The sequence below is a fragment of the Pholcus phalangioides genome, unplaced genomic scaffold (genome assembly GCF_987345545.1).
Source record: "Pholcus phalangioides strain wild (caught in Gottingen) unplaced genomic scaffold, Ppha-v1.0 ptg000031l_1, whole genome shotgun sequence".
In the NCBI taxonomy this organism is placed as follows: domain Eukaryota; kingdom Metazoa; phylum Arthropoda; class Arachnida; order Araneae; family Pholcidae; genus Pholcus; species Pholcus phalangioides.
In genome coordinates, this window is record NW_028301621.1 from 8,612,159 (window position 1) to 8,634,867 (window position 22,709).

General features: G+C 34.7%; 1 protein-coding gene across 1 annotated transcript in view; it reads left to right on the plus strand.

Moving 5' to 3' along the window:
- Positions 1-19,818, plus strand: part of aralar1 (calcium-binding mitochondrial carrier protein aralar1) — a 29,570-nt gene extending 9,752 nt beyond the window's left edge. The window contains exons 7-18 of the mRNA XM_089253049.1: positions 772-918; positions 1,852-1,990; positions 5,710-5,806; positions 6,461-6,551; positions 6,698-6,773; positions 8,876-9,084; positions 10,637-10,717; positions 11,161-11,304; positions 11,516-11,654; positions 12,070-12,228; positions 12,339-12,429; positions 18,320-19,818. Of these exons, the coding sequence (XP_089109175.1) occupies positions 772-918; positions 1,852-1,990; positions 5,710-5,806; positions 6,461-6,551; positions 6,698-6,773; positions 8,876-9,084; positions 10,637-10,717; positions 11,161-11,304; positions 11,516-11,654; positions 12,070-12,228; positions 12,339-12,429; positions 18,320-18,491 (1,545 nt within the window). The 3' untranslated portion in view covers positions 18,492-19,818. The remainder of the gene's footprint in view (positions 1-771; positions 919-1,851; positions 1,991-5,709; positions 5,807-6,460; positions 6,552-6,697; positions 6,774-8,875; positions 9,085-10,636; positions 10,718-11,160; positions 11,305-11,515; positions 11,655-12,069; positions 12,229-12,338; positions 12,430-18,319) is intronic.
- The last annotated feature ends 2,891 nt before the right edge of the window (positions 19,819-22,709 follow it).

Consider the following 22,709-nt stretch of genomic DNA (forward strand, 5'->3'; position numbering starts at 1 on the left):
AATAGGTGAAATCGTTAATTAAGGCTAATACAAAAATTTTAAGTAATCTGGTACAGATTTTGGCAATCTCTTAACCCATTGATGCCAGTTGGTAAGAAAATTTGCCATTGGAAATTTTAATTTTTTTCCTTGCCGATACATATTACGAGTGGTTCCATGCAGTGTTTTATTTTTCTTTCTAAAAATCAGTCATCATTAATGGGTTAAGGCAGTTTTTTTATGCCATAATGAAAATGATTTGTCTAACCATTTGATTCAAAATCTCAGAAAAAAAAAAACCAAATGCTCTATAAAATAAATAATAGGCATTATTAAGGACTTATCGGCATTAGAAAAATAATAAACATTTCATGTGTATTTCTCAATATTTTGCACTGCTAAATGTAGGTATGATTACGCTCAAAATTTGTATGAGGTAAAATTGTTTACATTAGTATTTGCTAGTGGTCAGGTAACCTGAATTGCAAATATAGTTCAGATTACCACCTCCTCCTAAACAGAACATAGCCCGCCGCTCTCTCAACAAAATGATATAAGCAGGTGGTTCAGATTTTCTGACTTTGGAGGAAAAACATTTTTTATTGAACTTGTCTCTGTGATAGGTAGTCAAATTTAGCATATAATTTTCTGTTGTGTGATACATCAAATTTAGTATGTAGTTTTCTGTTGTATGAGTAATTTATTAAGTTACTTTAACTCAGTTTTTTCTAAATTCAAAGTGAAAATTTTCTTTCAAAATTTTTGATTAATTTTTTTTTCATCACACGTTAGGACTTCCATGAAGAGCATGCCATCCAATCTTTCCAAAAGTATGACAAATTTAAGAAAGGAGCCATATCTGCAATGGACTTTAGCAATATCATGATATCAGTCAAAAGGCACTTGCTCAGTGAAGATGTAAAGAGAAATTTGGTGGCAGTAAGTCATGCAATACAATCCACATATCGTATATACTCGTGTATAAGCCAAGTTTTTTTTGTGGAAAAATTCGTTCCCTATGTTGGGGGTCGGGTTATACGTGGGTCAGTTTTTGATGGGAAAATACTGACCCCCCACAATCAGTAGTCATTTTTGTAGCAGTGTTCGAGAAACCTGCATTATTGTTATGGGATATATTCAAACCCCACAGAACTGATAATGTCAAAGCTGAGGCAAAGAAATCAAAAACATCATTGGTTGGGGGTGGCTAATGTTGATTTTACAGCCTTTAGATGTGAGCATTAACAAGCCCCTCAAAGACTGAGGAATTTGTGGATCAAATGGATGGGAGAGCGTGGAATTCTGTTTCCATCGAAATTATCATCCGATCCTTCAAAAAGTGTTGCATCTGCAATGCGATGGACGGAACTGAAGATGATATCCTCTTTGAAAGTGACAATGGCGATGACAGCCCAGATGAAAATAGAAACAAAGATGTCGCTCCCCCTATGATGAGCTGATGGATTACCATCAACTTGATCAACTTGGAGACTTAGAAGAAATGGATTAAAAAGTTTGAATCACACTATTGTAAATTTCCATAAGCTATTCATTTTGCATGAAAATATAAGATTTTTTTTTCTCTGAAATGCACAGATTTTTTGGGGTTGGCTTATACATGGGTTTTCAATTTGTGGTTTTGGTGGTCTGAAGTGGGTGGGTCAGCTTATACATGAGTATATACTGTACTTTATTTGTCAATAAAAACAGGTGTCTCATAATTGAACCATTTGCATGGTCAGATTATGAGAGGAAAGAGACCATGATTTTTTATATCATGTATATAATATTCTTTTTTAATGTGTGTATTCATATGGTGAAACCAAAATGCTCATTATTTTTAGTACACATGTTAATCTTTATATATTAAAGGCAGCTGGTGGTATTGCGGGACATCTGGTGTCTTTCCCATATTTCATGGCCTTTAATACTCTGTTGAACAACATGGAGCTGGTGAAAAAAGTCTATCTAAGCTTCACAAAGAATAATACAAGCCTTGAAGTCACTAAGGGTGAGCATGTATTCTAATCAAGTTTAACAAGTGTTTTATTTGTTTCTTTTTTTCCTCTACAATTAAATACATAATCTGCATACAACAAATCCGCTGTGTTCTATCTAAAAATTTATTTCATTAAAAACTTGTTTGAGAAAAATCATTTTTAATGCGGAGTAAATTAAAGTGGTTAAAAACTTTGTTGTATGCAGAGTGGGGCAAAACTCAGAGTGTATACATTAAGGAAATCAACAACATTACAACAACACATACATTAAGAATCAACAACTTTGGTGACAGAGCACTAGACAAGCACAAACCACCATACAACCCATGCACATACTCAAGTGATAAAGTGCTAGAGGGTGCTTCCCAGCAAATGCAATAAATATGATGTTTAGAGTAGTTGCCATTTGAGTTGTGGATCACTGCATAGATGGATGTGTACATGAATCAGGAGGCGGCCAACATGCATTAAATGTAAGGGAGTGGGGGATGGTTATGCAAGAGGGAATCTTAAAGATTGAACGTTTTCTGACAGGACACATGCAAGAAGCAAGAACCTTCCAGCAATTGCGCCAACTCTGCAAAAGGGACTCCTTTTTGTGTTGCATGGAGGATACTGTTCATGCAAGGAGTGAGGTGTAATTGACAACATTCTCTGGTGTGTCTGCTTTTTTTCCCTCTGGGGTTATATTTAAAGCCTCATCTATGATGGTGATGAAAGGTTTCATGATGGAAAGAAACGTAGATTCCAATGCAGATCTTGTTGCCCAGATTTTTGTATCTGCTATTTGAGACATGCCTGGTTTTTCGATAATGTTTGGCCATTACTTCATCAATGGTATGAAGCCTGCAACACTGTTGTCACATCACAGTTTTGAGCAGTTGCTGTTATGTCACTGTTGGAAGTTGTGAAATGAAACATTTTCCATTAACTCATCTGTGTTCTTTCATTCTGTCCGTCTTGTTTCTCATTTCATGGCATAGCACATACCACCCTCTAGGTCCTTAACCACTTGCGTTCTGGGCATGGGCTGTATGATGATTTGTGGTTGTTTAGTTGTGTTTTATAACCCCCCCCCCCACCTTCCCTACATATGAGATTTAAAACACCCTGCATAAAAATTCATTTTTATGGAGACTACTGTAATTCATTTCTTTGATGCTTATAGAAAAGGAAAGAAGTTGCATTTGTCTTTTTCTACATTCTTCAGCTTTGGATTGAATTGTTTTGTATATTTGAGTGCAAAAGTACTGAATTATTTCATTGCTTGATTATATAGATACAGGCAAGCCTGCTTATAACAGAATTAAAAATAACAAAGTCGTTAGATGTGTGAATATCAAATTCAGCTTAGTTGTTCTTTTGTAAAAATCAACAACTTTGCTATTTAAAATTATATTAATTTAAATTTTAGGTTCTTCTTTGGAAACATAGTGTGGGTAAAATTTTTATTCCTGGGAATAATAAGGTTCTCCCCAAACCATTTTCAAAGCCACTTGAATGAAGACAGATTGGCATAAACCCGCCAATTATTACCTATTACAGTTTCTCCTGACTTTGAAACTGTGCAATCGACATACATTCAAGGACTTTCTTTTTAATTTTGGCTTGACAATTGTATGAAAATTTTTATGATGCATGGCAGTCGAAGAACCACTGAAAAGGGTTAAAAAACATTTCAGATTTTTTTTTTTGGAAGACATAAGGTAATCCAGGAGGAGAGAGTGCCTCTGTAGAAAACTGCAGGGATCATATGGCTGAAGATCTTTCAATGATTATGCTGCCAGCTGTGCAGTGGCATTGAAACAAAAAAAACAAAAACAAAAAAAATGCTGAAATTATTGATCATTGATTATTTTTGTCGCACCACGGTCATTTTCTGCACACGAGGGCTAATTAGACCGGGACCTACAATTTATTGCCGATTCCAAACGGCAGGCTTGTTTTTATACTCATCGAGAGGTTGGCACGCTAACCCCTCGATGGGGGACTCCCTGCGGTAGCAATTTTTTGCTGCGGTCAAGTCGCCGTTTTTTGTTGTACCCCTGTGTCAGGAAAGTTTTCTGACAAGGATGAACCGGGTATCGAACTCGCGACACCTCTAAACATCCTTTAGTACTTTAGGCGAGCATCTTATCGACCGGGCTACCGCGCCCTTGAATTATTGCTTCAATATTAGAAAAATAATTCTGATGACATTGGAATTGAAGAAAATAAAAGAAATAAGTGCTGTGAAGTTTCCGTATCACTAATTGAAGTTCTAAAAGAAATTTCCAGGGTGTGACAAATCTTTAAAAAATTTGCATCATCAAAATGTCTTGGAAGTCAATCAATTTTACTATGAGAGAAATGGTTTAAGTCATTTTTGTTTTGTCAATTTTTCAAGGACTGAATGACATATCTCTCCATTATTAGTCACATTGACATGAATTCAGTAAATTTTGCTTGGCCTCAAATTCCAATTTTGTAATCCCTGCAAGCCGCTATGATAATTTAAAGACACAAGATAAATTCTTATTGCTAATTATTTCTTCAATAAGCAAAAATTTGCCAGTGTTTTTTCCTTTTTCTCAATAAGGTTTCAATAGTAATAATTCTATTAATAACCCTTTGCTTTGGATCACATGAGGGATTGGCAATGTTTTGTCGAACTTAAATTTTTTCATTTCAAAGGTCGGGATTACACTATAAAAGTTTGATAAAATCCCTTGTATAAAACGAAAAATCCAACCACTAAAGCTCATAGGTTACATTTGAGCAAATGCAACTGATAATCTTATTGGTTGAATTTTTCATATTTTATAAAAGAACTTTTAAAAAACTTTTATAGTGTAATCCCGGCACAGGGGATATATAGTGTGGATTACACTACAAAAGTTTGATAAAATATACCTTTTACAAAACTTGAGAAAAACAAGCAATAAGCATATCAGTTACATTTGAGTAAATGCATTCAATAGGCATCACGCAATCGGGGGGGGGGGGCAAGTATGGCTATGCCCCCCTCCCAGACTTCCATGTCCAACTCTGCCTATGATACATAGGCTTATTGGTTGTTTTTCAAAATTTGTTAAAATTTGAAATTTTTTTGAAACTTTATCAAACATTTATAGTTTAATGCCAGCCTAACATTCCTATCATTTCCCAATTTTTACAAAATTTGAAAACTGATTTATTTTTAGAAATTGAATTTTCTCAGAAACATCATTTAATTTTCTGCTTATTAAAGTGTGCTTTGTACTTAACATAATTTTATTATAAAAAAAAGGTCAAACCAAGGTTTTTTTAGTCGGGTTTGGATGGTTGGATGGCTGATCAATTTTGTCTCTTAAGTTCATCCTCAGGGAATCCTGAATGAATTGAAATATCAGAATGGCTTTTTTGAATTTCACATATTTTTTTTTTTGAGAAAAGGACCACTGAGAAGCGCTGACCAAAACAGCTTTCAAACAACACACAAATATAAGGCACTTTTTCTTTATTTCGCTCGTAGATGATGCATTTCAAGAATTTTTCTGCTCAGGATGATTTTTCATTAGAAGTTTTATTTCAGGAGTCTTGGTTTTTTTACCTTCCTGGGTGAAGTTTGTTTCTCCTCCCTCCACTAATTAGAACTTTTTCATTTGCAGCTTTAGATTTGCGAGTGTATCTGTTGGTTTAGAGAGAAGCAAACAAAAAAAAGGTGTGAAGCAGTTTAAGGAAGCTAATATATTTTTTCCCCTTTTTTCAGAGGAATTTTTATATGCCGCTCAACAGATGTCACAGATCACGCCTTTAGAAGTTGATGTTCTGTTTCAGCTGGCAGGTTTTATACACGCTGATACAGGGTCAGTGTTGATCTACGCTTTTTAATAAAGACACACTTGGAGCTTTTAATAACCTCATTAGGGTTAATCTTTTTGCAGCAGTTTTATTACTATTTATATTATTTATTGTACATGCATATTATTTTTCCTTTGCTTAAAACATCCACTTAGCATAATTTATCTATTGGATTAGCTTTTGCTGATTTTGGACTTTGAATAATTTGCATTTTATTCAATCACATTTTCTTGGAGCAATTTTAGCTGCAAGTGCATCTATGAGATAATTTATTTTTCATAACTTTATTTTTACACTGCACGCTATCTTTGAAGGTGTATGAATGTGCATTTTTTTTCAGTCTCCTCATCATCATCCTTGGGGAAATAAATGCCCCAGTGTTTTATCATGTGAGGAACACAGCAACATATTTTTCATTATGTGATTTTACTTTACTTTATTTTTGGCAATTAGTATAATCACACAAAAATTGCCTAAATAATTATAGAATCCTCCAGCTATGTCAACTATGAGGAATATCCAGTTGTTGAGCATGTACAAGTCAAGGATTTGAACAATGGCAATTATCAAACTTTTAACCACATAAATTTTATTAATATCTTTGCTGAAATTGTGATGTTATTGAATTTTTAAATTTTTATCTACATCTCTATCATTAGACGTATCACTTATGATGACATCGAAAGGATCGCTCCATACAGACCCACCAAGTTCTTATCTCGGCCTCTGGCAGAAGTGAAAGCTGTTAAGGTGTGTGTGTGACGAGACCATTTTGATTTCTATGGTATTTCTTCATTTAAAATGTTGGTTTTCCATTTGACAGATTTGATTTTGAGATGAATTTGATTCAGAATATTGTTTTCAAATTATAATTCTATTGTTTTTTAATCTTTCAGAGCCCTGCAGAGAGAAGCATAGGAATTCAAATATTAGAAAGTTTATACAGGTTTATACTTGGTTCTATCGCTGGTGGTAAGGATTTACATTTTATTCAAATATATTATATTTTCAAAACATTTAAATCTCTGCACCTTACAGAGGAAGTGGGGGGGGGGAACTCCCATTTTTACGTTTCTTAGCATTTCAAATTAAATTGTCATTTTATGTGTTTCATCAATGTCATGAAGCATTAAATCCAAACAATTAGTATAAAAAAGGTTGGGTGTTTTTTTTCTCCCTTTTTTTTTTCCCTTGTAAAATCTGGTTTTTGGACTTGCATTACTTTAAAATACAGAAACTAAACTTTTTGTACTCTTAAATGATATATAATAAGGGAGAAATTTAATTCGTTGATGTAATTATGCTTGGGGGAATTTATTGAGCAGAGTTGTGAGTAAAATGGGTAATGAAATTTAATACTCCAAATTCTAACGAATAATCTTGTATGAAAAGAAAAACAATTTTTTTTTTTTTTGTGCATACTCATTTTTTAAACTGATATATGTGTAAGATAACAAATTTATCTTGTAATGCAACAAACTAAATAAGAGGCATGGTTCAAAATTAAGGGCCGATCTCACACACACACACACACACATATATATAAAAAACGAATGGCAATATCGATTGGTTCGCTCATGTGTAGCAGCATTACTTGGTTTGTTGGGAATGTAACTGCCATATTGCCATCATTTGATTGTTGTCTGCTGCCGCAAGACTGTGTTAAAATGAGTGCGGTAATAACAAATCCCGCCAGTTGTGAAATTTGATCAGTGATTAGATTTATAAATGCAAGAGGACATAATGTTATTCAAATTCACCGTCAATTGTGGGAATTTGAGCAGCCTTATGTTCCCATATCATCACTGGTGATGAAACATGGATTTCATACATCAATGCTGAGATGAAAGTCCATGCAGTGCGGCGTCATTCCGGTTCACCTAAACCGAAAAAATTCAAACAAATCCAGTCTCAAAGGAAAATCATGGCAACTGTATTTTGGGACCAAAAGGGTGTGCTTTTGATTGATTTTATGGAACCTGAAACAACCATTACATCATAAGACTATTGTGAAACACTTTTTAAACTGCACTGTGCCATTCACAACAGACAACGCTAAGCTCAGAAATCGTTTTCCTTCGCGATAATGCATGTCTGCACACAGCTGCATGCACTACAGAAACAATTCAAAAATTCGGATGGGAGATTTTTGATCATCCCCCTTATAGTCCTGATATTGTCCTCAGTGACTACCATCTCTTCCGACATCTCAAAAACTGGCTTGCATCTACACGTTTTGAGAAAAGTGAGGGATTGAAAATCTCAGTGCAAAGCTGGCTGAAATCCCAGGCAGCGGAATTTTATACAGAAGGTTTGAAGAAGCTTGTTTCACAATATCAAAAATGTTTGGAATGGCATGGTGATTATGTAGAAAAATAAAGTAATCATGTAAATTTTTTTGAAACTATTATTAAATTTGTCATTTTTTCAATTGTTATCATTTCATTACTGATTGCCCCTTAATTTTGAACTGAGCCTCGTATCATATTTTATTTATCACTTATCAAATCAATGGTGCCAAAAAGATTGTTGTGTTAATTATAAAAATTCTTCCTGAAAATATGAAAATAAAGCAAAATGGATGCATGCTACCTCTGAAAACAAAGTTTGTGCCGTTAGTACTTATGGTATTTTATTATATAATATTTAACACTTCTGATTGGCCTTGGATCTTTTTATAGTTTTAAACTTATCATGTATACACAAGGTGATCCAGAAGTCTTGACATGTTATTTGTAACATAGGTGTTACAAAGAATGGAAGTAAAAAAAAATGTTGTTTTTGGCAAGAATTACTATTTAGGCTTGACGTCCTCTGCATCACTAAAACATTTTGTAAATAACTAAAAAAAATTTTTGAAATTTTCTCGATTTGTCTCTATTTTTAATAGTTTTTTTTTTAAATATTGTTTTCAAAACAGATCAGGACTTTTGGACTACACTGTATTATTACACCATTTTTATTATGAGTAGTTAAGTTTTGTTAACATGTCTTAGTTTTTTCTATTGCTCCAAAAAAGTTTCAATTGAACTTTTCCAATTCAAAATTGTTAAATCTCTTTTGTCAATCAATAGCCGCTGGAGCAACTGTTGTTTATCCTATTGATCTGGTGAAGACTCGAATGCAAAACCAAAGAACAGGGTCTTATATAGGTGAACTGATGTATAGAAACAGTTTTGATTGTGCAAAGAAAGTGATCAGACACGAAGGCGTCTTTGGTTTATACAGAGGATTGGTGCCACAACTTGTTGGAGTCTGTCCAGAAAAGGCCATCAAACTTACTGTAGGTTTTGGTTTTGTTATCACTCTTAAAAATTCAAAACTTGAAAAACAATCTTGGAGGCAGTAGCAGACAGACATACATATATATGTCTTCAACTGATTTTTTAGGAAGTGGTTGACTTTTGCTTATAGACTGATGTTGCTTTAAATTTTGAATTAAATTTGTTTTAAAACAAAGACACTGCTTATTGAAATCACAGATAATGTTGTGTGGATATTGTTATTGGGTACAACTCCCCCACTATGCTTTCCTTCTTTTGGTTATTCTTCAGTGTCTTTCAGTTGACTGAATTCACAATATTCGACCAAAAGACTCTCAAAGCTTCTGTAGAATGTACCGAGCATTAAGAAAGTATCATAATCCACATTGAACAAATCTATTGTGGCTTTTCACAATGGCTGAATCAAAAAATAAAAATAAAAATAAAATAAGTGGACCTATTTCAGAGCAGTATGATGAATAAATTGGTCAGTGGAATAGAGTGGCATAATTGAACATTTTGCAACCAGTATGAGAGAAAAGACCAGGCTATTCTGTTTTTCCCCCCGCGTGAAATGGGCGCATGGTCATGCTTCTGGGTTTGTTTTGGTTATAGTTATCAATTGGTTATTTATATTGGAAGCCCTGAGTTCCGGTGTGATTATATTGAGTGGCATACACTATATGCTCAATCTGTGAGAAAAATAGTCAAAAAGTTTTAGTTCAGGTCAGTGTTAAATGGTGCCGCTGTGGTGGTCGAGTGGTCATAATGACAGACTCGCATCGCGGGGATCCGGGTTCGAACCCCACCGTCACCGCAGTGGTGGTCGGCTGAAGTTGGTTTCCTGTGGTTCCCAACTTCGAGGCGCGAATGCCAGCCGATCTCCCCATTAAAAAGTCTCGCCACAGAGAGCAACACGCCTACAACAACGATAAGTTATTCAATCATTACACTTCACTCACAGTTAGAAAAACTGGTGGCAGATGGCAGCACGACACATAACAAGAATTACACAAACAAACTTCACGTCAGGTTTCGCTACACGTACACACATATTTCCGCATGTACCAATTCGTTAGAGGTTCCGCAGAGGAATATGGACAAGGTGCATGTGTTGTTTAGTAGTAGTAGTGTTAAATGGTGTGTGGTCACAGAACTACAATTTTCAAAGCACAAAATATAGAACATTTCTAGGTACCATGGTTTCCTTTAACACAAAAAACCTATTTCATTCATTTTTGAACTACAAGGTGATACAGACTCGCAAGTATTGCAATAAGTTTGACAGGAAAAAAAGTCTTGAACTAAACAAAACCCAGCTTGATGTCCTCTATATGAAGACTCTGAATAAAGCATCTAATTAAGTTTTTTTTTAACCTCGAGGGACTAAGGCATAGAAACCCAGAAATGGACAAAATGCAGTTATAGTGCCATAGGTTATGAAAGCTTAGTACGCTGTGGTGTTAATATTTTCTTATGCTTTGAGACAATATTGCAGTTCATGGCGACATTCTGTCACAATTTCCATTATCTGTTACACTTTTATAGTAAATGACATATTTTGAATTTTAGATGAATGACCTCGTTCGTGATAAGCTCACAAACAAGAAAGGTGAAATACCTCTATGGGGCGAGATACTTGCAGGTGGCTGCGTAAGTTCTCATTTCTATGTTCAAGCATTATCTCTCATGTATTTAGATCATTAATAATACCGTGAAATTTGTCCATTGGGACACTTCTGTATCCTGACCACCTTCATATATTAAACAGTTTTAAATGGACCTGGCCATTATCCCATGACACAGAATGGCCACAATACTGCACCTCTATATCTTTAACACCTCTTTATCTTAAGCAGATTTTAATGAAAACATAAGTGTCCAACTTAGGTTTTACTGTATTATTATTACCACCTTTTGATGCTATTAGCATATCAAACTTTTTATGATTATCTTGAATAAATTTCATGCTTATCGATGTATAAATATGTATATTGCACAAAAATAGTTTGCTAATTGTATTAGTCATAAGTGTGAACAATATTTTATTAATTATTGTAGTAAACTACAGGAACTCGGTCTATTCTGTTCTCTAGGCTGGTGCATCCCAAGTCATGTTCACTAACCCGTTAGAAATTGTAAAAATCCGTCTGCAAGTAGCAGGAGAAATAACTACAGTCGGTAACAAAGTCCGTGCTCTCAGTGTTATAAGAGATCTAGGTTTCACAGGTTTGTACAAGGTATGAGCTCATTGATATACTCTGAAAATTTTTAATTGACATTTTTTGAAAGTCGTGAATTTTCCAAACATAAATGTAGTTCAGTTGTGTGTGTATTTGGTAACATTGACAAGATTGGCTAAACCTGAATACTGCTACTTATCTTTCGTGTATTTGTGCATTTCAACAGACCACTTGATTAGTTTATCTTTTATTTCTTTTTTTTTTTCAGGGTGCCAGAGCATGCTTTCTCAGGGACATACCCTTTTCAGCTATTTATTTTCCCGTTTATGCACATGCAAAACTTAAATTTGCTGACAGCAACGGTCATAATGGGGCAGGATCTCTGCTACTTTCTGCATGTATTGCCGGTAATTATTATTTTCATAAACTTTATACCTTTTAGACCAGAGCCTTAATTTTTTCAGCCAAGATGATGCAGGGTATATTCATAGTCATAAATTTTTTTTCCAGAATTTTATTGCCAAATTTCATATGATAAATCACATTTTTCTTGGAGGCCATCTTAAAAATCCCATGAAAGTTTAACTTTGACGAAAGTCCCAAAGTTCATATATTCACCCTATTTCTAACACAAAACTTACACAATCCTTTAAGTCAGGGCTTAGTTCTCCGATGTTAAAAAAAAAATTCTGCAGTGAGAAAAAGCAACCATCACATTTGCACATGCAGAGTCTGAAAAGATTATGGAAATTAGAATAAGGTTTTTTCTTTTGCCATAAAATGTGATTTTATGGTTTCGGTTTATGGTGTCTTGCTTTTCAGGTGTTCCTGCTGCATATCTTGTAACGCCTGCCGATGTGATAAAGACCAGGCTTCAAGTAGCGGCTCGTGAGGGACAGACGACTTATTCAGGAGTTTTTGATGCAACTCGAAAAATTCTGAAAGAAGAAGGTGGCAGTGCATTATGGAAAGGTGGACCTGGTGAGTTTCATGACGAATTAACAAAGAATTTTTCAGTTAGAAATTAAAAATTTGTTGATTTTTTTTTTTTTTTAGCAACAGAATTTCAAATGTTCATTTTCATCTTTTAGCTCGAGTCTTCCGATCTGCACCTCAGTTTGGGTTCACGCTGCTCACATATGAAATTTTACAAAGGATGTTCTATGTAGACTTTGGTGGAAGGTAATTCTTGTTGCTAACTTTTATTTGTTTAATGAATTTGTTCATCAATCGTGTGCAACTTGTTAAAAGTGATTTTAATGAACGAGTAGGCCTATACAAAGATCATTTTCATATTGAACTCATTATTTTCATAATTCGTTGTACATATATTAAGTATATCAAAAAAGTAAGTTGCACACTCAAGTATATCATAGAAATATTTAAAATAGAAATATGTATATACGATACTGTGCTTATTAATTAAAAAAAAATCCTCATTCATTTTTCCGCATAATGGTAGGGAGTTCAAGCATTTATCATGATGCATAATTACTTATTCTGTTTTTTGAAAAATAGAAATCTCTTGGAGTGTGAACAGTTAAAAAATACTCTTCCATGTTATCAGTTATCATTGGTTTGAAATCATTACCTTCAAATTATGTGTCTTATCCCCCGTCCCCAAAAACAAATGAAAATCCCACTGTGGTGTCATAAGTCAAGTCGATACGATGGACATGGTCAGATCAGGGCTTGATTCAGGTTTAATAGGGGGTGGGGGCATTTTATGTCCAACCCCAGCTGTCTTTTGTCAACGACAAATTGTTACTGTTTTTTTGTGTTGAATATGTGATATATATGGTAATTTATGGACCTAATACATATCTGAAGCATTTTAAACATTTATTATTGTGGACTAACTCAATTCCAAACTTCAGTGTGTTAAAATCAGGTCTTTGAGCAATTTCTCCAAAAAATAACAGTTTGAGATTTTCAAAGCATTCTGCAGACCTCTAGACTCTAGGCTGCAGCCTATAGGGAAATCTGTTACTGGATCATGTGTATTATTTGAATTTTGGTGGAAAGGCAGGAGTGGAGAGGCCATAATGTAGTACTGAGTCATCACATCTGTTAATTTGAAAGAAGGCACACACTCACTCTAACAAATTGAAATATGTCATGGTGTCAATTTCTCTGATTTGCAATAACGTTATGGGGCATTGTGCTTCCACCATATAGGTTTAGAGCAGAGATTTTACTGTGGATATTGATACATTTCAAGAATTTTTTCAGAGTATCTCTGATTCAGGGTGAGAGTCCAACTGACGCATCATCATGGAATATTTATCAAACATGTATGAAGGTATTAAGTAAACTAATTAGTATAAGCTACTTTAAAACTTATGTATAGACATCATTGACAGTCACTAAATTTCCTTCTTTCATTTCAGTTTATTTAAAATTTTCCATTTGTTCCTGTGAATTTCTTCTCGGTGTGAAAATTGTTTACCATTAATTATTAATTCTGTATTAAGTAAAAACCTTAGCACGCTCAGCAGATTATTAAGTTTTTCTCACTATTTCTAACACCCATCAAATCCTTTTGATGTCAGCTTCAATCTTGGTACAACAGCATCCAGTCCCCAGAGACAGACATATGCACGCGAGTTGGTCATGAATATTTGTAAAAGATTTGATCTAAACAAGTGACATAGGGAGGTGACTTGTAATTTTCTGAGCAGAAAGAAAAAAATTATGGGAAACCTGCTATCATTTACTGAATTATACGGGACTGGAATAATCACAAGATATTACAAGCAAAATTTTATGTGTGTGTGTGTATGATTTTCTTCTAAGCAATCAATCAATCATACTGTATTTTGTGCAATGTCAATCATGTATATGTTCTCATCTTGTCAAGCATCTTTGGCTCATAAAAGGGAGTATTTCTTTTTTTTTTACTCGCCTAATTTTTCAAGTGTATGTGTAGATTGGATGTGAGGGTAATATTTGAACATTCATTAAAAATTTTCAACGTTTCGATTACTTTTAACTGCATGCAGCAATACGGGAATGCCTATAGATTCGGACCAAAAACCTCGGAAGTTAAGTTTTTTACTTTATTTTTTTCTTTGTAACTTTACGTTCACTTTACACGCACTTCTGTTTTTTGTGGTAACTGTTGTTTATTTTTATTTCTGTAAGCTTATTTGGTTTATAACTGCACTGTTTGAGTTCCACTGTTGAAAAGAATGAATTGTTTTGGTGTACTGGCATAAATAAAGGCTTCGTGCATGACAGTAAAACACATGAATAGTTATCTTAACAGTGGGGGAAAGGTTTTGGTCAAGTCCATGACTATTACTTTGTAAATTCTCTGCATTGGACAGTTATATTAGCTTTCTTCAGCAATTTCTTTTTTTCCTTAATACAGTATAACCTTATTAAAACACAGACTAATAGGAAGCAAAGTTTGTCCATTTTTTAATGAAAATCCAGTTCATAACAAATAATTTTTGTATGGGTGTAATGTAACAAGGTGTACGCCTGTGAAAGTACAGTAGCCAGATATAAAAAAGTGTTCATTGTATATCAAACAGATTCGAACCTAGGTTGAATTTGAAAAGCATGTGTACTTATACACTGCATTAGTCATAATTTTTCTGGCTGCCAAACGGTACAAGTCATGTAGTGTATTCATGTTTCTGGGAAACAATGCGGTTGATGTTTAATCACTTCCTTAAAAATGTAAAACTCATCTGATAAAAATGAGCACCCCCCCCCTTCACTATTATTGCATATTTTTAACTGTCTGTTATAATAGAAACTGTAATAATGAGGTCCTACTGCACTGCTGATATATTCTTTAGAGACATCAAACTATCATATTTTTTCTCTTAGTTGGAGCTCCAATAATAACCAAAAAGAAAAATAGCATATTAAAATGGCCTGTAAATGACTCTCATAAAACATCTTGTTGGCAGACACTTATTAGATATTCAGCGAACCAATTACTTCCCAAGGAAACTTTGTGGTACTTACAGACAAAAGAAAGTCAAGGACTCCTACTTGTGAAAAATGTAGTCTTGTCAGAGAAAAGTGTGTGTAGATTGTGCTAAATGTCGAAAAGCGATTTCCGCAAAAGGGGCAGTTGTGTTGTTATAGATTTTTTAGCTGTTACAGTGAAAAGTGGATGAATATATGAGTAAAGATGTATGCATGTTCAAGTTAACAATGAATTTAAATCCGATGTTGTGAGATGAATATATTTTTGGAATATTGTGTTTGTCAGAAAAAGTCAAAGCGTAATTCAGGTTTGTTTCAAGTTATGAGAATAAATGTTAATGAAGTGAACTTTTTGAGACACACTCTTGCTAGAACAATTGATCTTTGTTGAAAAGTCAACAGACATAGTCTATAAATTGACAATGTTGTTGTGGCACTCTTTGAAGTTTTTTTTCTTTTGGATAGACTTGAACAGGTTATATATGTAAGAGTTTACTATCATCATATTTGCAAAAAGACAAAGGAAATGCTTTCTAGATGAAATTACTCTTCCCCCCCCCTTTGGAAATGATTGGTCATATCAAATTAGTGAATTTTCGTGCTTTGTCCTCTTCAGGTCCTTTCCAAGATGGTTTCTCGAGACACCTGAGCTAGTGAAAAAATTGGTTGTAAATTTCACTGAAACTGAAAACGTCACACAGAAAAAGTGAAATTTTGTTTTATTATGGATCATTTATTATTGTTCTTTTCACTGTGGACCTAATCATTCCAATATGTCTATGAAAATATGTGAAAAGAAAAATATATTGCTATCTGAGTTATATTTATTCCATTGGGAGTTTCTCAAACATCCTACAAATTCATTTGTTGATTTTTCAGCATTTGGGAGCATTTAGCATCCTACTTCTCAACTAGCTTTAATTGTGGCCACCCTCGTTCCCTATATATCATTGTGAAACCAGGTTATCTACATTGAGGGGAAAATTTAAATCTGAACGAAACATAGAAATGGAGCTCGGAATGTCAATTTAACATTTTCTTATGTAAACTGTACGAGACAAACTCGAAAAAGCTAGAAATTCATTCATGAATTTTAAATAACCAACTGATAAGTGTGCATTTAGTTTGTAGGTATGTATGAATGTACCATTTCTTTTTTATTTTGGATTTCTATATTGTCGGCCCTTTCAATTTTTTGGCCTTTATTAATTTATACCTTTTCACATCAACACTACATTTATTACACTGAACAACAAATGTTGACAAAGTTTCTACAACCGAAACAAAGTTATTTCGTATGTAATTCTGTGTGCTAAACACGAAGTCAATCATAAAAAAAAAAAGCTGAATTAGCTATGGTTTTCTCTGAAATTGCACATTTAACCCCCTTCATGTGCAGGCTTTTGGCAACAAATTTGGAGTATAATTAATCTGTATTTGAAGTATAGGCAGGCAAAGTAAAACCAGACTGTCACACGATTGTAGCTTATTGTCCCAGAGGGCATGGTCGTACTTGCTCTAGTAGTACATAGACGAAACTGGAATGATAGAGAAATATGGGCATTAATATTAAAAAACTGGATTAACCAGTCAACTGTCCAATTAATTTCTCCGAGTGTTACCCGCAGTGCCCACTTTTTTTTTGAAGATGCGTGCGCTTTTTCCTTTTTTTTCCCTTTTCTTGGAAGTTTGAAATATTAAAATATTTTTTTATAGCATTTTTTTTATAGCTCTAATGTGTCGAGACATAATATGACACCCAAAACTAAAAGAAATGCTGTTGATGGATTTATGTGGAACCATAATAGTTGAACCTTTTGCTAAAAGATATATGAGTAATAAAACAGATGCATCTTTGCAAGGGAGTTGGAAATTGAAACAAAAACGATGGGGATGCAGCTTTGCAAAGCATGACAAAGATAATAGTAATAATAATCTCAGACCTGAAATATAATTGTTAACTCCATCTAGTGATGAGATAATAAAGTAGGAGGATGCTGTACAGAGATGGCAGCACATGTATGACAAATTATTTCGTCATATCTATGTGAAAAAGACAGAAAAGTCTGTGTGTCTGCAAATGCCGTCATAGGCACCAACATTACGTATGGCAGCGACGGCAAATGCCTTCTTAACCACTTGACTAGTTAATATAGATATTTCCTTTTTTGAAATATAAGGGAAAATAGATCAGTGCAGTATCGATTTCATTTTTGCCCTCGCCTCCCTTTCTTACCCTCCTCTATTTTTTATCTTTCTCTCTCTCTCACTTACAAATTTATAGTGGAAATATACTTTATATGCGGCAGGAAAAATCACTAAACAGGGGTTTGGAAAGAATGGGGAAGGAAAAAATAAACAAAAACTTCTCTTCATAGGGTTACGGTAAAGCTTTGTGATGATGAGAAAAAGATAAAAATAAAAGGCAGAGAGAACACTGGATTGAATTACTTCCATGTGCATTAGGAAGAGATATCTTGTCCCTGATTGTTAACTATAGAATACTAATTCTACATCTCAGAAACGTTGACACAAAGGCAGTTAACGCAATTTTTATCACCGTTAGTATTCTAGGGTTAAGGAGTTGATACACATTTAATAATACAGTACATTGAAAACACAACATAAGTATATAGAAAACAAAGTAAATGTACAGAAAAAGACAACCCAAATATATAGAAATTTTGTCAGTATATCAAGGCACAATATTGATATGCATAAAAATACATTAAATCATTAGAAGTTGCATGTTTTTAAGTTGTACGGAGTTTGATTGTTGTCCAATGTTATTTCATGCTTCCCCTCTCAGAGTCAAGATTAATGGTTTGGATTTTTCATCTCAATTGTTCAGTTTATAATAATTTCATTATTTTTGCGAATGTCAAAGCTTAATATTCCCTGTTCAAACTTATTTGAAAAAAAAAAAGCAATTGAATGATGTTTGATTATTTTTTTTTGCTCATAATATTTTCATTTCTTTATCAAACCAAAACATCCTTTTTTTAAAAATCTCATGTCATTGAGGGTTTTTGTTGTAAGCAAAAGTTAAATATTTCTTTAATTAATGTGTATTAACCTTTGAGGTTTCTGTACTGATGTGAATTTTTGTGTTCCTTTCCCCCCACAGGAGACCAACGGGATCAACGAGTAAGATTCCAGTCGACCACATGGAGATGCGCTCAAAGAATCCAGACCACGTCGGTGGATACACTCTGGCTCTCGCAACCTTTGCCGGAGTCGAGTCCAAGTTTGGTTTATTTCTCCCAAGGTTTAGAACGAATAATACTTCTAGTGCTTAAAGCCCAGCGAATGAATAATATTTCTGCCATCCCTGCCTTCCTTCTTTGCAAATACTGCCTAGCTTCGTACTGTATATAACCTCGGCCGGAATCGCGAATGGCAAAAAGGTTTAGCTTCCACGAGTTTAAAAAAGAAATCATCATTATTATTACTATTATCATCAGCTTGGTGTAGAATCGCATATTTGAAAGACGCCGAAACAATAACATCTGCATGTGTTTCCTCAAAGTTGGTGCTCTCGCTTAATCAAGGGAAAAAATAGTAAGAATTTCAAGCAATATCATGTACTTTTGGTCTAAATCATTTGAACTAAATCGGCTGTAATTGCTTTTTTCCCCCCTTCTTCCTTTCGTCCTTGCAAATGGAATTCATTGGAGAGATTATCGACGCGCAAGTTCTGAAAGTTCCAATTGTGAAGAGAGAAAAAAGTTGTTTTATTTAAAATGAGCCTGAACGACACAAAGTAATTTGTGATTTGAATATTTCAAAAGAGCTTGTCAAAACGCATGGTCACAATCAAGCCAGTTGGCGAGAATCAATTGGTGGCTGCCAATTCATTCACTGTCTTTTTTTTCCCTTTAGGATGCTTTTTTCACGCTGTTAGTAAATCAGACTTTTTTTTGTTCCGTCTTGAGTTAAATATTTTATATTATATATACACACATATATTTATTAGAATCTAGGACCATATTATTTAATATAAACTAGTTGGGGTTGTTGTTGGATCATGTAATGAGAGATGACAGTTCCTACGGCTCAAAATTGTTGAAGCTTTCTCTCCCCCCACCCCCTCCTTGTTTTATTGTAAAGGATTTGTTTTCGATATATTATACATGGGTTTTCTTTTGTTTTTTTGTGTCATTGAGGAATTAGAAGAAGTGTGATTTTCGTCTGGCACCAAAATCGACAGTTAAATTTTTGATAATGAAGAGGCCTCAAAAAAAAATTCTCTTGTAATAAAATCAATATGCTCTTCTTTTGTTTTTTTTTTAATTGTAACGATTGGTTATTTTAACAATGATAGCAAATTATTATGCAGCAATAACTAGCGAAATGATCACATAATCAATGTAAACAGCTCGAATTTGTGATATTCTGATAACTCGAACATGGTGCAATTTTTTCTTCTTTCGAAATAACTCGATAAATAGGAAAATTTATGTAGCGTGATACATTATTTAATTAATTATATACATTGAAACATATTATCATTAAAATTTTTTTTAAGAAATCATATTTGCAGTTCAATTTGTTTCAATTGAGTGAAAGTCAGTTTTTGTACAGATAAATTGTTCCCAAAATAAATTTTCATCTCCAACTTATATGTACATAGATGTTAATTTATTACTAGTATTGTAAAATATTTCTTAGTTACCAACTTGTCTTAGGCCGGTATTACACTATAAAAATTTTCTAAAAGTTCTTCTAAAAAGTTCTTTTTAAAAATCCAACCAATAAGATTATTGGTTGCATTTGCGCAAATGTAACCTATGAGCTTTATTGGTTACATTCAAGCAAACTGATGATCTTATTGGTTGCATTTTTGCATTGCAATTTTATAAACTAACTTTTATCAAACTTTCATAGTGTAATCCTGGCCTTAGGCATATAATGAGCAGTTATATTCCCGTCATATGAAGACAAATTTAAATACACCTGCTTTCAATTGATGCAAAACGGAACCCGTTTACAATCAATTATCCACATCTAAGTACTTTCGAATGTGTTTCCTCTGAATTCTGCCGCCTAGACTTCTTTCTAAGGTGTTTATTGAAAAAAACCAAATTGTATGCAAAACTAAATCCTGAACTATCAACCTTTAAATATGCATAGCTTTGCATATATGTAAAGGGTGCTTTAGGCATTCAGCACTGCAGCCAGTTTGGAGATAAAAATTCAGAATTGGCTTTGCACATAAGCTTGAGGTAATTTTCTTTCCATTTTATATCTTGAATTTGCTGTAGATGTCCCAATTAACGATAATTTTTTATTTGTTGTGTGTCTGTAATCTTGCTAATTTGTTAAAATGCTTTGTTTGTACGGTGTTAGTTATTCATACGAAACAGAAGGTCAAGTGACTGTAATATTATTCTGTTTTAGACAAATTTCAGTTTTATAAAGGTGGAAAGTAATCATGGAACACACTATATTTTGATGCTGTTTTGAACAGGTTTCCGTATCATCAGTGTCCATCTTAGAGAGGTTTTCACTGTACTGTTTCTTTTTACCTTGAAGTTTGCAACCCGAATTTTTTTTCTTACTATAGTTTGAATAACAAAGAAGGTAGTTATATATTTGGAATGTATTTTTACAGTGAAACCTTGATAAGTCGTCACTCAAGTTTTCGGGGAATTGTTACAGCTTAAGCAGAGATAACTTAAGCGAAGTGTCATCAGTTTCAAGTACAATACTTTAAAAACCGTAAAATGTAAAATTACATTCATTTGACCCTCTAAGCGGCAAATAGAAATCACCAACTTCAAATTCAAAATGCCATACCTTTTTTAATAAAGTAGGCTATTGTCTCCGGTAATAGGGCAGCGGTACAGAGCGGAGGTCATGATCGGTTTCGGGTCCTCGCGATGCGAGTCCGTCACTATGACCACACTCGATCACCACAGCTAGCAGGTTTTTCTGCACCGCGTGAACCGAATAGGACCATTTCGCTTCGGCAGAAACGTTACTTTATCACGCTACCCGTTTTTGTTTTCTAGCGTGGCGGATCATCTGTTCTGTCGTCTGCACATCCACATATTTTTGCACAATAGAAGAGGGAGACAGAAAGGAAGGGAAAGAAAACACAACCACACAAAGTGAAGATCCGTGAAATGCGCGGCGTGCGACGCATTTGACTCCTCCAGGAACAGTAGCATCCAGTGGCGAATTAAAGTCGACCGAGGCCCCGGGCGCAAAAAAAATATATTGGGCCCCCTTAAATTAGAAAAAAGTTTGTGTTTGTCCCGCTCGCGTCCGGTCACGACCTCCTATATAGGTTATCTAGGTGGTCGTGGTCCGGTGCGCCCGCCGTTAAATCCGCCTCTGGTCTTACCGCTTTTGCTATTGGTGAGTGGACGGTGTGTCGCGCTGGGCGATTCACGTTGCACAGAAAACCTGCTCCTAGGAAATCCCGGCTTTAGGAAAGCCATAGAAATCACACACACACCTGCCCTTCTTTCTCAAACTTTTCCGTAGTGACGAGTAAACGAGGTTTTAATAACATTGTTATCTATGAGCTGGACGGAACCGAAGAATAATGACGACTTACCGAGGTTTTAATGTAATTCAATACATTTATTTTATGGGTGATTATGTTTTATCTCTATACGGCCTCTTTAATGAAGTTCTAAAATTTCCGGAGATAGCAGCAAGAGCTGCAGTATTTCGATATGGACTTCAAATTGCATTAGTACCAAGCTGACCATATTCCCCAGGGAACACTGCGAATTGCAAGGAGGTCGTTATCCCCTGTGATTCATAGCTCCATGGGGGAATTCGGTGTCTCAAATATGGGAAATCACGTGTAGTTGTCAAAAGAAAAACGACGGAAATTTTTGAAAAATTAAGACCCTGGCGTCTTAACACATGGGCACGGCCCGGGGGCCTCAAGTGCTAAAAAGGGAGGGGAGGGTTGTGATAATTTAAGATTATTTTATTAATTTCTTTAAGATTTTCGATAAAAAACATCTCACTTGGTAAGCAATCATCTGTAGTCAGGTTGAGGCAAGGGCGTAGCGGGGGGGGGGGGAACTTGGGGTCTGGTCCCCCCCCGAAATGTGAGAAAATGACCGAAAAAGGGAAAAAGATGGCCAAATCCATTGTTCTGTCACTTTGGTCCCCCCCCCCCGAACGAAATTTCTGGCTACGCCCCTGGGTTGGGGGCCCACGATGTTCGTAAGACGGCTCTGCTCATTGGCGTAGACGGACGTGAGGGTGTTGGGGGTGGGGGCTGAGCTATAAGGAAAATTTCTCTATAGCTCATTGCGGCGGGGGGGGGGGGAGGAATCGTGTCAACATACAACTTATATCTACGGTAAATGTGATAAATCGGTTATTATGTACAATCGATAGTCGTCTCAGTTAAATTTTATAAATTTATTGCTTTTGCCAATGATTACATGAATACCCAAGTGTCGTTGGTGAATTTCATTGGTAAATGCAAAAAAAAAAAAAACGGAATCGCTATAGATGTTTCGGAAATTTGATAAAACCAGTTATTA